We start from the raw sequence: 14,048 nt of genomic DNA on the forward strand, positions 1-14,048 counted from the left end.
GGTTGGTCCCAGGGAGCCGGTGGGGGGACGTCTCAGATGCGAGGGAGGCAGTCGGTCCTCCGGCCCTGGTGGTTCCCCTTGCTGGCTGGCCAGCGGGTGACCATCCCCTCATCACCCTGGCTTGCAGGAAAGCCCGCGGGGAAGCTAAGAAGTGCCGCAAGGTGTACGGCATTGAGCACCGGGACCAGTGGTGCACCGCCTGCCGCTGGAAGAAGGCCTGCCAGCGCTTCCTGGACTGAACCACGGCCCCTCCCGGCGGCCCAGGGACACAGGCAGATGGGTCCCAAGCCCACCGCAGAAGCCTAAAAGCTACAGAGTGGACACACGGGGAGTTTGGGCTCTATTGGCTAAGGTTGAATACTCAAAACATTTTCCCCTCCCTCATGGGAATGTTTTAGTTTTTTTAAAAAAAAAAAATAGAAACAAAAAAATTATTTTTTTTTCTTCCCCTAAAATGAGAGAGAGCCAAAACTGACCAAGGGTATTCTGCAGCAAACCAGAGACCAAAGAAACGACTCCCCTTCCTCTCCTCCCCACAGCCCATCTCCCTAGGGGATTAATGTGTACCGTATGGAAGGAAGGGACAGCTCATCGTGTTTCCTGCTGAGCTGGTGGATTCTTTGCTTTCTCCACTCTTCCAGAAGGGACTGTGAGCAACATGGATTTACTTTTTTTTTTTTTTTAGAAAAAGAAATTTCTGGCTGATGACTCAGAGAACAGGACCTGCTGAGGCTGGGGTGGGAAGACGGGGCTAATGTGTGAGCTTTTTGAGGTGCAGCCGGCCCCCTTTCTCCACTCAGATCCAGGAGGAGGGAGAGATTGTCCTCACCCAGCAGCCTCCATCAGAGTCCAAGGAAAGCCCTTTTTCCGGTGCCAGCTGCTCCGATCTGGGGTCCCTCAGGTCAAGTTGCAGCCCAACAGATACGGTATGGCCTCTTCTCCAAGCCCAGACTCGTAGGTTTGTGAAAAGACTGGGACAGTCAGGAAGCTGAGCCAAAAGGCTAGAAAGAATTCACATCTTACAGCGTGACAGATCAAGACTACCTTGCTCACTCTTTCCTTGACAAGAGACCAGATGGTGTAGTACTCGGCGAGAGTGCTTCGCTGTTCCCTGAGTGAACCCATGCCCACCCCTCCCCACCAGCTCTGGAAGACACCCCCCCCAGAAACACTTACGGTATATTCAGGAGCCTCTTTCTGACTAAAGACTCCCCCTTTGTTTGGCCGAGAGATCCTGCCCTGAGGTAGGTCCCACTTTGTCTCATGGGAACCAGGGATTTTCCCACGTTCCTCCAAGGCCACAGGGCCGGGCTGGCGAAGAGAACAGACAGAAGGGTAGGTGGCAGCTTCTGCCACGGTGAGAGGGGTGCAGAGCTGTCCCGTGGCTCCACGGGCTCACCTGGCCCTTTGGGGACCATCTGGTTTTCTTCCTAAGGTGACAGGCAGGACGGGACTCTTCAGGGGGCTTCTGCTTGGTCCAGTCAGTGTGATGGGGAGGGTCACTTGGATGTGGTGTCATGTTCCCAGACACCTGTTGGGCGTCTTTTCTGCCCGAAGGCAGGTTGGGGCAGGTTAGGGAGCCTGAGGAGGTGAGTTCAGTTCATTATAGTCGCTCAGTCATGTCCAACTCTTTGCAACCCCATGAACCACAGCACGCCAGGCCTCCCTGTCCATCACCAATTGCCGGAGTCCAAGTTGGGCGTCTTTTCTGCCTGAAGGTGGGATGGGGCAGATTAGGGGGCCTGAGGAGGTCACGTGACAGGAACTGGGGTTGATTTAGCATCTATTGGAGACCTCGGGAATGGAGGGGACCCTGGACTGCGTGACTTGAGAGCTAAATACGTGAATCCATTTTTGTTGAGGAGGAAGAAGTGGAGGAAGGGGCTTCTGTGCCTGGGTGAGCAGGGCTGATCGAGGGCACATTTTTGGCTAAAAGCCTCACCTTTCTGCCGAGCGGGACTGGTTTTAGGGACTCCTCAGGGCCCACGTCCCAAATGTCAGGGGCTCAGGGAACTCTAGGCCAGCTCTCTGGGGCTTGCACAGCGGTGTCCAGCCCTTGGCTGTGAGCAAGGCTGTCCTTCCCGTCCAGGCGGGCTCACTTGGCTGCAGGAACCCGATAGATGCCTTTCCGTCTGTGACACGCCGCGTGTTGGAAAGCGGCAGACAGGGGAATAGGGGGTGTGATGGTGTGAAGGGTGATGGTGACCTGGGTTTGGTGACAGAAGGGAAAAGCACTCTTACACATGAGTGTCTTTGGTGGTGATGGGGTATATTTTTATAACTCAGTAAAAAAAAAAAAAAAATTATGTATGTGGAATTCTGTCCCTCGGTGAAGCTGGAGATCAGGCCAGCAAGAGGTGCTGGGTTCTCCCTCCCGCTCCTTCAAGCTCCCAGCTTCCCAAAGCTGACTCCTCGCTTCCCGCCCTGTGCCCTGCAGGTCCTACCCGTGTGGGGAGGGGGCCTTGGAGACGGGGGTGGGGGGAGCTCTGCCCAGCAGCGTCTCCCCTTTCCTCCTTACTCAGAGCTTTTGCTGGGCCTCACCTTTGGAGACGCTGTTTTCATTTCCCCCTCAGTTTGGACCGTGTAGGTACAACTGGATATCAAGATTTTCTCTAAGTAAGGCGGGCTTCTTGTGTCACAGCTGCACAGGGCAGAAAAGGAAGAGAGAAGAAATTGATGCAACAATTTCAAAACAGAGGTTTTTTGTGTTTTTTTTTTAATGTTCTGGTGCGGCTTTCCCTGGCGGCCTTTGCTCCGGCCTCCTTCCTGGTGGTGGTGGCCTCCTCCAGCCTCTCTCCTCCCACTGCTCCATCTGTGGCTGTCGTGTGGGTTCTTGACGTGTGGTCTGTCCCGGGGTTGTCCCGTTCGTCTCTTCTCGGAGGGCCGGGGGTGGTTTGTGACCTGATCCCACCATCACGCCTGTTTTCTTCATCTCTGTATTTCTCCCTACTTCCCGGCCCATCCTGGGAGGCAGAATCTGATGGAAGGTAAGAGGCGACAGGTGCGCTTTGGAAACTAACAGGACGGATTGGGAAAGCAAGCGTCTTGGGAAACTCTTTATTCTGGGGATGTTATGCTTATTCACAATATTTTGGAAGTACCTTTGGAGTCTAGTGCCTGCTTTGAGCAGCCTTAATGATACTGAATCTGCACCCGTGCGCCTTCAGTGCAGAGAGTCCAGTGAATGAGGGTGGTGGTAGTGGTTGAGTCACTGGGTCCCGTCTGACTTTTTGCGACCTCGTGGTAGCCCTACAGGCTCTTCTTGTTCGTGGGATTTCCCAGGCAAGAAGACTGGAGTGACTTGCCATTTCCTGGTGGTCAAATGAGGTCACAGGTGCAGAACACAAGGACCATCGGGTGAGTAAAATGGCTTAGATTTAATAATCTGACTTCTGAGCCGGCTGTGAAAGCAATCGTGTAATTTCAGAACACATTCTGAGCAACATCCACAGTGTTGCAGTTGGCCTGAGGCTAGATTCTTTGAAGAACATAATGGATTTGGATGTGGAAACTCTGACTTGTCGGAAGAAATCTGTCCTGTTACTTTCTGGTCCTCGCAGGTTCTGACTTTACCAGGGGCCAAAAAAAAAAAGAGGGGAGGGAGATAAATCCCATCTGTGAACTTGTCTTTATTGGCGCCTTTTCCCCCAGCTGTCTTCCAAGTATTATTTTTACTGTTAAAAATTTTTTTAAAAATGTGAAATATAATGTTTTTACAGCAACAATATGAAATATATTTTATAAGGAATAAAATGGTACATTGTCTGATTTGATGTGTGCCTGTCCCTCCACCCTCTTTCCCTGCGAAGGATAAGATTATCATTGTCCTTGGTGTTAAGCAAGCAATAGCCCCAGGGGAGAAGTGTGCACCCTCATTTGCTTATAGTAACAGTAGGCAACATTATCAGGGACCTGGCCAAGTGCTTACATGGATAACCCGCGAAGAAATTACTGTTGTCAGTCCCATTTTTATTTTATTTTTAAAATAAAATTATTTTTAAATTTTATCAATTTATTTTCATTTCATCATTCCCATTTTACAGATGAGGAAAGTGAGGCCCAGAGGTTAGAAAACTTGCCTGAAGTCATCATCCGGGAAATAATGGCACTAGGATTGTAATCTAGGAGATAACCATTTTCTTTTTTTTTTTTTTCTTCCTAATCTCTAATTTTAATTTTTACAGTTTAATGGTTTATTACAGTGCAAACACCTAAGTATCCACCATTCCTTCAAAAAACAGATCGTGGCCAGCATTCCAGAAACTGCCCTTGTACCTCTGTATAGTCGCTCAGTCACGTCCGACTCTGTTTGACCCATGGACTGTTGCCTGCCAGGCTCCTCTGTCCATGGGGATTCTCCAGGCAAGAATACTAGGGTGGGCTCCGATGCCCTCCTTCAGGGGATCTTCCCAACCCAGGGGTCAAACCGAGGTCTTCCACGTTGCAGGCAGATTCTTTACCATCTGAGCCATCAGGGAAGCCCTTTAGCAAGGCGCTATTCCTCTTTTCCTCATAAAAGCAACCACTAGTTCTTTGACTTTTTACATCAATGATTTCCTTGATTTAGGAAAATAACCATTTTCTCTCTTGCTTGCATTGTTGACAATGGGGAGAAGCTCCCGGCTGTGGACCTGAATTTGTTGGGGAGCCGGCGAGCGCCTAAGGAGAGAATGAGCCGCCACCTACTTGTGCAGTGCCTTGCTAGCCCTGGGGAGTAACAGGGGCTGCCACCGCCCCCCGACCCCCTGGTCAACCGGTGGGTTTTGTGTCCTGTGATCGCCCATGTGGCTGGTTCAGAGCTGGCCTGGGTGGAAGGGGGGCTGGCACAGAAAGCTCTATCTCGCCCTGGGAGGGGGTTCTAGGACCTCCTCACAGCACCCAGCGGGGAGGTATGAAGCTGCTCTGAGAAGACCTAAGAACTAGATTTCTGCCAAAGTCAGTCCAGCTCAGCAGCCTGTGGGAGACCACCCCGGCCCGCCTTCCCCCACCCCTCCTTTAAAGGGGTTTACTGCCTTTGGGCTGGACATTGTCCATTTGCAGCTCTGGACCCTCCCAGGCCCACCTTTGTGGCTGCATCCGAGGACCCCCTAACTTTCTGGCTCTCAGTTGGGTCTGACCAACCGGAGACGCCAGGCTAGAGTTGGAAGGGAGAGAGTTGTTCAACCTCGCCCACGGTACTACCCTTGCACAGTGAGCGGCTGTTTCCCTCCTGACCACTAGAGGGAGCTACAGTCCTCACTGGTTCCAGTAACCCCTCACCTCACCAGGTGCCCCCTCCCCCGAGTTCCCCAGCAGAGCACCTTACCCTCCCTATTGATTTCCCACGGCCCCCTATCTGTCTGTATAGATGTTTGACCCACCTCAGTCACTCCATTTGGGTGGACCAGAGGTTGAACTGATACTATCCATCTTAACATGTTTTGAGTTAATTTCGACCCCGTCCGGAGGGTCCCAAACCAGCAAATGCTACATCACCTGGAAATTGTTAAAGATGCAACTTTCTAGTGAGCCGGAAACGGAGGGTGGGCGCAGCAGCCTGGCCCGTCCCCCGTCGCGCCCGCTGGGCCCAATCACGCAGCTGTGGGCTTTGGATCTGGGGACCCGGCTCAGTCGGGGTGTTCCTGCTCGACACACTTCACATAAAACAGAGTCGCCTGCGTTTGGCCTCTGGCTCCGAGGAGAGGCAGCTCTGACGGTATGTCTGGAGCCTGTGCTCTCAGTTAAAGAAACAGCCAACCCATTTACTAACCATTTGCTCAGTAGAAGTTTAATGGAGAAATATCTGTTTAAAACAATCGGTCAAAAAGAACAGCTCTGTTACAAACAAGTTACGGCAGTGACGAGTCAAAACCCCAGGCTTGATTTCCTGTTTCTTGAACCCACCACCTCAAAGAGGGAAGAGGTGGGTGAGAAGGAGAGATGGGGCCGTTTAAATGTTAGCTGGAGGAATTACAAAAATACACTCTGATGTAGCCACAGGGTTGTCATGAAACATGCCATGGGTGGGGAGGGGCCAGGAGGAGTCAGGGAGGGAAAGACAACCAGATGGCGCAGGGCCCTGGGGCGGCGGCCTGGAACGAAGGCTCGCCTCAGTGCCTTGGGGAGGGAGGCGTCCTGATGCCCAGCCGGCAGGTTTGGGGCTGGAGACATGCTGCTTTGGGGATCGCCCGGACACCTGGGGAGACATAAATTAAAATGACAAATGAATGGCAGATTAAAGTGGCAAGTCCGACAGTTTTTCTGACCCTTCAATTCGCTTTTCCCTAGTGCCTGAGAAATAGAAAAGAGGCAAAGAAAAACTATCACTTGGGACTTTCCTGGTGGTCTGGAGGTAAAGATTTCGTGCTGTAAATGCAGGGGTGCTGTGCTGTGCCAAGTCGCTGTCGTGTCTGACTCTTTGCAACCCCATGGACTGTAGCCCACCAGGCACCGCTGTCCTTGGGACTCTCCAGGCAAGAATACTGGAGTGGGTTGCCATGCACTTCTCCAGGGGATCTTCCCAGCCCAGGAATCAAACCCGGGTCTCCCACATTGCAGGTGGATTCTCTACCATATGAGCTACCAGGGAAGCCCAAGAATACTGGAGTGGGTAGTTTATCCCTTCTCCAGGGGATCTTCCCGACCCAGGAATTGAATGGGGGTCTCCTGCCTTGCGGGCAGATTCTTTACCAGCTGAGCTACCAGGGAAGCCCTAAATGGAGAGGGCCCGGGTTCAATCCCTAGTCAGGGAACTAAGATCCCACATGTTGCACAGTGCGGCCAAGTAAATGACACACACACACACATATATATTTAAAAAGCTTTATAATCCACATAATTAGCCCCAAAAGCAGCAAGAAGGGATCCCTGACTCCCTCTACACACCTGTTTCCCTGGCCCATAATCTAGCGTCAGAACCAACAGAACAAAGGGCACACCTCCTGCCCAGAAACAGTTCTCTTATCACTGGTATCAGTATTTGGAATCTGTATAGTAATTCATTTCTTCAGGCTAAAAAGAGCCCTCATTTGTGGCTCTCTCATATTACAAGTGCTAACTTCACTGATTCCTCACCAGGAATGAATCTGCTCACTCTCCATCATCTAGAAGGTCAAGGTCTGGGGCAGCGGAAGAGAGGAGAGAAGCACAGGGCCAGGCAAAAGGACGGTAGGTATCGGGCTCCGTAGCGTACTCTTCACAGGTCCCTCTAGGACTGGTCCTGCACCCCACTGTCCCTTTTTTTTGGTTCCATTTGTTATTTTTTATTGGAGTGTCATTGCTTTATTATGTTGTTAGTGTCTGCGGTACAGCAAAGTGCATCAGCTATAAGCACACACATGTCTCCTCCCTCTAGAACTTCTCCCCTTCCCGCCTCCCCGCCATCCCACCCTCTCGGCCATCACCGCGCTGAGCCGAGCTCCCTGTGCCCTACGGCAGCTTCCCACGAGCTGTTTCACACGACAGTGTGTGTGGTCAATTCTACTCTTTCAGTTCACGCCCTCTCTCCCCTTCCCTGCTGTGTCCACAAGTCCCTTCTCCACTGTCTGCGTCTCTATCCCCACCCTGCAAAGAGCTTCCTCTGTACTGTTTTTCTAGATTCCATATATGCCAGTGTCCCTCCCTTCTAGGACATCATTACGCTTTCTGAATAAGGGTTCTTTATCCCAAGCGTTTGCTTCCCCGGTGGCTCAGTGGTCAAGAACCTTCCTGCCAATACAGGAGACACAGGAGACATGGGTCCTATCCCCTGGAGGAGGAAGAATGCTCCAGTATTCTTGCCTGGGGAATCCCATGGGTACCGGGACCTGGTGGTCCATGAGGTCACAAAGAGTCAGACATGATTGAGCGCACACACACGTCCCATGTGGTGGGTGGCGCCGTTTCCTCCAGCATTCTAAACATAGCTTGGTGTTGGGTGTCTCTGGTGTCCAGAACAGCTCTGGCAATAGGAGTCCCCGAGCCATGGAGAAATCTCAAGCATGTGTGGGGCTGGCTGGGGTGTGTACAGGCAAATAAAGACAGGCTTAAGGGACTCATAAATACACATCCACACTGGAACTCAGCAGCCGTGAATGTGTGGAAAAAAGAATCAGCAAGATGGTCGCAGGAGGAGAGCAATCGATAATACCCAGATGAGCTGCTTAATATCACCAGCGTTTCCCGCAAGAACTTTATATCTTAAGCAAAGCCACAGGCAGAAGCTGGTTACCGGTTATGTTCCAGTGCCTCTCAGTTGGAGGCTTAATAGAAAACCAGAAAAACCAATTGCCTGAATAGGGGCTCAAATAGTTTTTCTAAAAACTAAATTGATTCCTGCTAAAGTGACTGATTTGAAACTGTCTTTATAAGGTAAATGGTCATAGTTCAGACTTAGACGTGTCTTCAGGGTGTCTTGATGGTCCCTTTAAAGAATAATGTACCTTAAAAAAAAAAAAAATAATGTCCCTAAAGTTTAGGAGGAAGGTTTGGCGGGGGGGGGGGGGGGGTACTTATGTATACCTATGGCTGATTCATGTTGATGTGTGGCAGAAACCAACATAATATTGTAAAGCAATTGTCCTCCAATTAAAAATTTAAAAAGAAGAGGAATGTCTTTAATATTTAGAAGAATTCAGCCTATGCCATTTCTGAAAGATTTTTTATTAGGTCCCGTGTAGATATGGCTTTGGAGAAATGAATGCATATTAGGGATCCAAGAATATGACTTCAAAACCAGTGTAGGTTAATTCAGGGCCTTCAGAGATTAGTCATTCTGCTAAAATAAACACGGCAGCCTTTGGCTCGCCACTGAATACATATACCCGTATTTGGCAATGGGCATTTTGCAAACAAGCCAGCCTACCTGCAAAGTCTTATGTGGGCTGCCTTCCTGCTGCATTGTGGGTGCTCAAGATCCACATGTGGATTAATATACATTGAAGGAAGATTATTAACGATCTGGCTACCTTTGACATATAGGAAGCAAAGTAAAAGAGCCCATGCACAAACCTTGCTTTTATGCCTCTGCGTCAAGCAAAAGCCCCCACTTGGGTAATAACGTTTGCAGAAAGTTTCTGACCAACTGAATAGTTCATTCTGTTAGGGGAAGCTTCTCTCTTTAAGGAGAGATATGAGATACTGTATGTGAGCCTGCGCACTCTGTGCTGTCTGACTCTTTTCAACCTCATGGACTGCATGCAACCTGCCAGGCTCTTCTGTCCATGGGATTCTCCAGGCAAGAATACTGGAGTGGGTTGCCATTTCCTCCTCCAGTGGATCTTCCCAACCCAGGGATTGAACCCATGTCTCCTGTATTGACAGGCAGATTCTTTACCACTGAGCCACCAGGGAAGCCCAGATGAGATCCTGCAGATAATCATATTCCTACATATGAATTAAGGCACATACGCTTAATGATTGGAATTGTCTTATATTTTCAGAAAAGTTCATCGTGCTAGTTCCCTCTGCCACTCAAAGTTATGTATAGGTTAATGGGCTGAGGAAAGCCGAGTTTGAAATGACTGGGAAATAAGTTAGGATCTCTGATATTTGTGATCTGATCTGCATTGTAGGTACATGTATAAATGAGTGCCTGGGGGACTAAGAACAGACAGGCAGGGAGATAGGAGGAAGGGCAAGCAAGCAAACACAAAACAGAAATGGCACCTGGGTACTTCCCTGGTGGTCCAGTGGTTAAGAATCTGCCTGCCAAGGAAGGGGACATGGGTTCAATCACTAGTACAGGAAGATCCCACATGCTGTGTGGCAACTCAGCCTGTACACCACAACTACTGAAGCTCTCACACCCTAGAACCTGTGCTCTGCAACAAAAGAAGCCGCCACAGTGAGAAGCCTGTGCCCTACAACTAGAGAGTAGTCCTCACTTGCTGCAACCAGAGAAAACCCATGAGCAGCAACGAAGACCCTGTGCAGCCAAAAATAATAAATAAAAATTAAAAACAACAACCAACAAACAAAAAACCAGAAATGGCACCTGGAAAGAGGCAAAAAGTGAGGAAAAATGATGATCCTTTAGTCCCTCTCCTAAAAGTGACTGAGGTCATTAGGGCCAGATTATCAAAGCCTTGCGCAGGTGCCATCAGCTGCAAAGAACCAGCCCACCTGTGGCAAAGTGATCAGGTGAACAAGTGACGTGTGGGAGAAAGAAACACAGAAGGTGTCCTAACAAGAACTGGTCCTAACCAGAGCTCCTTGATGGGCAGAGTGTGAAAGTTGAAAGGTTGCCGTGGAAGTCAGTCCCCTTGAGATGGAGTAGGGGAGGGGACAGCTAAGCCATCTTTGAAGGTGAAACAGCAACATCACACACATAAATCAGACTCTGCAAATGGCTAAGTGCAGGTCCAGCTCTGGGTCCTTAAAGTCTCAGGGGAAAGGTGAGTGAGTGGTTTCTATGGCAACCAGATAGGAGGCTTGGTCCACTTCACTGTCCCCATAGTAACTAAGCTCCCGAAGAGCCATAGAGGAATTAGTTATCTTAACACACTACTATTATCCCCATGGTAACCAGTCTCTTCACCGCAGTGGTGAGCTGCTGGGAGCAATCCCAGGAAAATTTTTGCTCCTAGAAAGAAAAAAAAAAAAAAAGGTGGGCTGGAGCAGTCCTAGGAGCTGAACCCCTGAAGGAAGTGGTGTGGAGTCTGTATATGTGTCTGGGTGTCAACATGTCTCCCCCCGCCAGGGAGGAAGGTTAAGACGGGGCAGAGGAGGTTTCTTCTTGCCCCCAGCTCATTGGGGCCCCACTCACTCATGGGTTGCAGTGGACGGTGCAGCCGGGAGGGGCTCCCCTTCCAGCTACGCATTACCATTCTGGTGCAGGGTGCGCCGGCGCTGGCTGGACTGCATGCTCAGGACCAGGTACTGCCGCATAAACTCACTGAACCGCTTCTGGTTAGCCAGCTTCCGGGCCGACTTCCGGGCCCCGGTGAAGCCCCCGAACCGCTTCTGTAGCTGCTTCTGCTCCATCTCCCCCGCCTCCTCCAGGCCGGGCTCTGTCCTCTTCTGCCTTTGGAAGAGGCTCCTGACCCGGGGCATTCGCTTCAGATGCTGCATCTCAGAGGCCCTGGGCTGGTCCGGAGCAGCCGCCACGTGGTCTGGGTCAGCAGGGCTGAGCTGCCAGGAGCCCCTGGCCATGACCTTGGTGCATGGAGTCCAGAGAGGGCTGGTGAAGACCTTCCCTTCACACTCGAGGATGCACACCTGAAAAGGGAGAGGTTGGAGGAAGGAGAAAGACCAGGGACATCTGTTAGTCCAAGGCAATGAGGAGATCAAGTACTTTGGTTGTCTGTTTTAGGGCTTCCCAGATGGCTCAGTGGTGAAGAAGTCGCCTGACAGTACAGGAGAAGCAGGAGGTGCGGGTTGGATCCCTGGATCGGGAAGATCCCCTGGAGGAGGAAATGGCAACCGCTCTAGTATTCTTGCTGGGATAACCCCGTGGACAGAGGAGCCTGGCGGGCTACAATCCATGGGGTTGCAAAGAGTCAAGACATGACTGAGCATGCATGCATGCATGCATTATCTATTTTGGTATCAATCAGTGCAAGGGCTTCTGAAGCACCGCTTCAGTACCATGGAGCAGTTTTACATATAGTTACTTAAGTTCATAGAATTTAAGAGTTGGAAATAAACAGAAAACGAACTGGCCCATCTCTGTCATTTCACAAAGAAAGCTGGGGCTCAGAGATGTGAGGTTGTTACCCAGGTGACTCAGCAAGTTAACAAAATGCCCAGAGTTATAGTCTTTGTTGGGTTTTTGGAGCCAAACAGCTCATCAGGGTCATCCAGAAAGAAACATTTTATTCTGTTCTCTTATCAGGCCTGGGAGACGTCAGAGTGATTTAAGAAACTGGGGATGTTAAGCATGTGGTCACGCAGTTAAATCTGCATGGTTATTCTAAGGTCACCTGGTAAAGATCAACCTTGGTGTGATTCATTGTTCACCTTGCATACATTCATCATCACTATCAGTACATCAGTTATAGAAAATAGGGATCAAATAGAGAGCAGACTTATGGTTGCCAAGGGTTAGGAGCAGGTGGAGGAAGGATGGACTGGGAGTTTAGGGTGAGTAGATGCTAAGTATTACATACAGAATGAGTGGACAACACGGTCCTACTGTATAGCCTAGGGATCTAAATTCAATGTCCTAGGATAAACCATAATGGAAAAGAATATTTAAAAAATTGTATATATAATAACCAAGTCACCTTGCTGTCCAGCAGAAATTAATACAACCTTGTAAATCAACTATATGCCAATCAAAAAGTAGAAAAGGGGGTTAAGACCCTTTGAGATATAGACAAGTTGGATAATCTGGGACTGTCCGACACAATTCAGTGGACCTGCCAGCTCCCTAGGAACCCCTGCAGCTTCTGTCTCTCCTGGTATCTCCCACCTCTCGTCTAGACCACCAGCCTGACCATGATGTTCCCGTACCTCCCTGACTAGCCCTGGCCTTAACCCTTCCCTCCCACATTCCTGTCTTTGATTGGATCTCCTGGAAGCCTCTGCCTCCAAGTTTTTTTCCCTACTGTTTTGGCTTCAGGCTTCCTGAATGGCTCAAGTGATAAAGAATCCACCTGTAAAGCAGGAACCACAGGAGACACAGCTTCAATCCCTGGTTTAGGAAGATTCCCTGGAGAAGGAAATGGGAACCTGCTCCAGTATTCTTGCCTGGAAAATCCCATGGACAGAGGAGTCTGGTGGGCTACAGTCTGTGGGGCCGCAAAGAGTAGGAAACGACTGAGCACCCACACACACTTTACCCCAAACACTCCTCTCTGTGTTTTTGGGGTCAGATGAAAACCCCACTTCAGCCTGACTTTGACATCATGGTGAGCAGGAAGCTGCAGAGCCCTTCATCAAACCTTGGAGTCCTTTTTTTAAATTTAATTTTTAATTTTTTTGGCTGCACCATGCAGCATGTGGGATCTTAGTTCCTGGACCAGGGATCAAACCTGCACCCACTGCATTGGAAGCTTGGAGTCTTAATCTCTCTTGGTGTACCAAGAGAGTCCCAAACTAGGGAGTCTGTGCCTGGCTTACGGGGCATCAGGAGTTACTGCTCTGGTTGGGCAGGCGCAGGATATGAGAAGATGCATGCGTGCCCCATTGGGGCTCTCTGGGGAGCAAACACTCCCACCCGGGTGTTCAGAGTGGCACGCTTGCCTCTATGGGCAAGGTTTCCAACTTGATCTCTAACTGAGTAGTGAGATATGCATGCAGCTTAAATCACAGGCTTCACCAGCTGTTCCACCAAATCCTCAAAGCGTGTCCTTCAGCCTGACTTCTGCTTGCCTTTACCACTCTGACCCTGCCCTCCTTTTGTTGCTGCCAAGCTGCTCCAAGATGTGGTCCTGCTCATGCCTCCACTTCAGCATCTCCCACTTTCTCCTCCTGACTTGTGTGTGAGGAATGAAATCTCTGTCTTTTTTTGGGGGGTGGGGCACACAGTGCAGCTTGTGGGATCTCAGTTCCCCAACCAGGGGCTGAACCCAGGTCACACAGTGAAAGCCCGGCATCCTACCAGCGGACTACCAGGTATTGTTGTTTAGTTGCTAGGTTTCGTCCAACTCTTTTGCGACCCCGTAGGCTGTAGCCCAGCAGGCTCCTCTGTCCGAGGGATTTCCCAGGCAAGAATACTGGAGTGGGTTGCCTTTTCCTCCTCCAGGGGATCTTCCCGACTCGGGGTTAGAACCCGAGTCTCCTACATTGGCAGGTGGATTCTTTACCACTAGGCCCCCTGAGAACTCCTAAATCTCCATCTTATTAAAGATGTCACTTCAGGTGTTTGTTACTAGCAGGTGACTTTAATTCTTATCTGATATACTTTTTCAGTATGAGTGGAACAAGTTTGAAGGAACTACTGATTGTAGCATATATATCAGTACTTCACTCCTACTTTTTTCCACCCCAAGTCTATCTTTTTTGCTCTGTCTCTCTCTCTGAATGTCACCTTACTCCCCAGCTGGTTCAGGTTTAGAACCCTGGACATCTCTCCAGCACTCCCCTTCTCAGGACCCCATTTCTCCATCCACTCAGTATGTAAATCTGCCATCTCCTTTCCATCCCCT

At 50.0% G+C, this 14,048-nt stretch overlaps 2 protein-coding genes across 8 annotated transcripts in view; one reads left to right on the forward strand and one right to left on the reverse strand.

Moving 5' to 3' along the window:
• ZNF395 (zinc finger protein 395) overlaps positions 1-3,768 on the forward strand; it is a 48,796-nt gene extending 45,028 nt beyond the window's left edge. For all 6 annotated transcript variants that reach the window (XM_061132912.1, XM_061132909.1, XM_061132908.1 and 3 more), the window contains exon 10: positions 128-3,768. In XM_061132912.1, coding sequence (XP_060988895.1) covers positions 128-239 — 112 coding nt within the window. In that variant the 3' untranslated portion in view covers positions 240-3,768. The remainder of the gene's footprint in view (positions 1-127) is intronic.
• A 1,983-nt stretch (positions 3,769-5,751) lies between these two features.
• PNOC (prepronociceptin) overlaps positions 5,752-14,048 on the reverse strand; it is a 29,485-nt gene continuing 21,188 nt past the window's right edge. Inside the window, exons 3-4 of one of the 2 annotated variants that reach the window (XM_061132261.1) lie at positions 10,782-11,175; positions 5,752-6,175 (exon numbers count right to left, since the gene is read on the reverse strand). In XM_061132261.1, coding sequence (XP_060988244.1) covers positions 6,090-6,175; positions 10,782-11,175 — 480 coding nt within the window. In that variant the 3' untranslated portion in view covers positions 5,752-6,089. Of the gene's footprint in view, positions 6,176-10,723; positions 11,176-14,048 lie in introns of both variants that reach the window. The other variant, XM_061132262.1, reaches the window with a different exon arrangement.

Source organism: Dama dama, chromosome 29 (genome assembly GCF_033118175.1).
Source record: "Dama dama isolate Ldn47 chromosome 29, ASM3311817v1, whole genome shotgun sequence".
Lineage (NCBI taxonomy): Eukaryota > Metazoa > Chordata > Mammalia > Artiodactyla > Cervidae > Dama > Dama dama.